Below are 1,415 nucleotides of genomic sequence, written 5' to 3' on the forward strand. Positions count from 1 at the left end.
GCCGAGTGGGACAGGAAATACGGGACCCTCTACATGGTCACCTCCTGCGACGAGGGCTTCTACAGGGTGGTGAGGTCCCGTTACCGGGGAGAGGAGTGGGTGGAGGAGGACGTGGTACTTTCCCGCGTGTGGGGCACCTCACGCGCCCGAACAGGGAAAGGCGTGCGAAGCGGGTTCGTCATTGCCACCATTGGGGGAAAAAAACTGATGCTCCTCACGATGCCGGTGTATTCTGAAGGCAAAGAAAACCAAGGAGGAAAGGGTCGGCTGCATCTTTGGTTGACGGACAGGCAACGCGTGTACGACGTCGGGCCGATATCCGCCGCGGACGAGGACGCCGCTGCCAGCTCCCTGTTCTACAAGAGTGACAAGCAGGGGGAGTTGATTTCGGTATACGAAAAGAGGAAGCAGGCGGGCGAGGAGTCGTACAGTGTTGTGTCTGTGCGCTTGACGGAGCAGCTGGAGCAGGTAAAGTCTGTGGTGAGGACGTGGACGGCGTTGGACAAGGCTTTACAGCGATGCACTGGCAATGGCAACCCGCAGGGGACGTTGGGCGCGCGTTATGTTCCCCTCCTCACTGAGGGGCTGCTTGGCTTTTTGGCCGGCACGCTGGAGCAGACCGCATGGAAGGACGAGTACCTCTGCGTGGATGCAACTGTTCACGGGGCAGCGGCGAGCGCGGCGGGGGGTGTGACGTTCAGCGGCGCCGGAGCGGGGGCGGAGTGGCCCGTGGGGAAGCTGGGGCAGAACCAGCCATACTACTCTGCGAACACCAAGTTCGCCCTCGTGGCGACGGTGACCATCCACGCGGTGCCAGAGGACGACACTCCTCTGCTGGGCGTGAGGATGAATGACGGAGCCAACACTGAGCTCTTCGGCCTGTCGTACACGAAGGACAGGAAGTGGAAAACCAAACTTGATAATGCTGCTGCCGAGGAGCATGCTGGGACGTGGGAGGCGAACACGGCAGTTCAAGTGGCGCTGCAAATGGACTGGGACGATTGGTCTTTGTACGTTGGTGGGGAGAAGATTTACGGAAAGAAGTACAGTGGCGCCCTGTTCAACTCACACCGGATCTCGCACTTCTTTTTCGGCATGGATGGCACGCACGCGGCTGCGGGCAGCCCCAACGTGACGGTGGCGAACGTCCTGCTGTACAGCCGCGTGCTGGGCGCGGGTGAGCTGAAGCGACTGCAACTTGGCAGCTGCACGATTCCGCCGCCGCGCGCCGAAGGCGGCGTTGCCAGCGACACCCAGCCGCCGGCGGTGGGTGCGACGCAAACGGAAGCCGCCGTTGGGGCGCCGGTGCCTGCACGGCCTCCACCACCACCACCGCCGGGTGCAGAAGTTGGCGCAGCGGCGGCCGGCCCCGCGACCGCTGACAGCCGCCCCGCTGCCGGCAACGGCGTCGGCCC

General features: G+C 63.5%; 1 protein-coding gene across 1 annotated transcript; it reads left to right on the plus strand.

Annotated features, from left to right (window-relative positions):
* Positions 1 to 33: 33 nt before the first annotated feature.
* On the plus strand, positions 34 to 1,413 carry Tco025E_08102 (trans-sialidase; the record flags this gene model as incomplete). Its single annotated transcript, XM_029374959.1, has 1 exon — positions 34 to 1,413. A coding segment is annotated over one exon (1,380 nt), but the record flags the coding sequence as incomplete, so codon positions are not given.
* Positions 1,414 to 1,415: the final 2 nt, after the last annotated feature.

The sequence above is a fragment of the Trypanosoma conorhini genome, assembly GCF_003719485.1.
Source record: "Trypanosoma conorhini strain 025E chromosome Unknown Tco_14.4_contig_00699, whole genome shotgun sequence".
NCBI lineage: Eukaryota > Euglenozoa > Kinetoplastea > Trypanosomatida > Trypanosomatidae > Trypanosoma > Trypanosoma conorhini.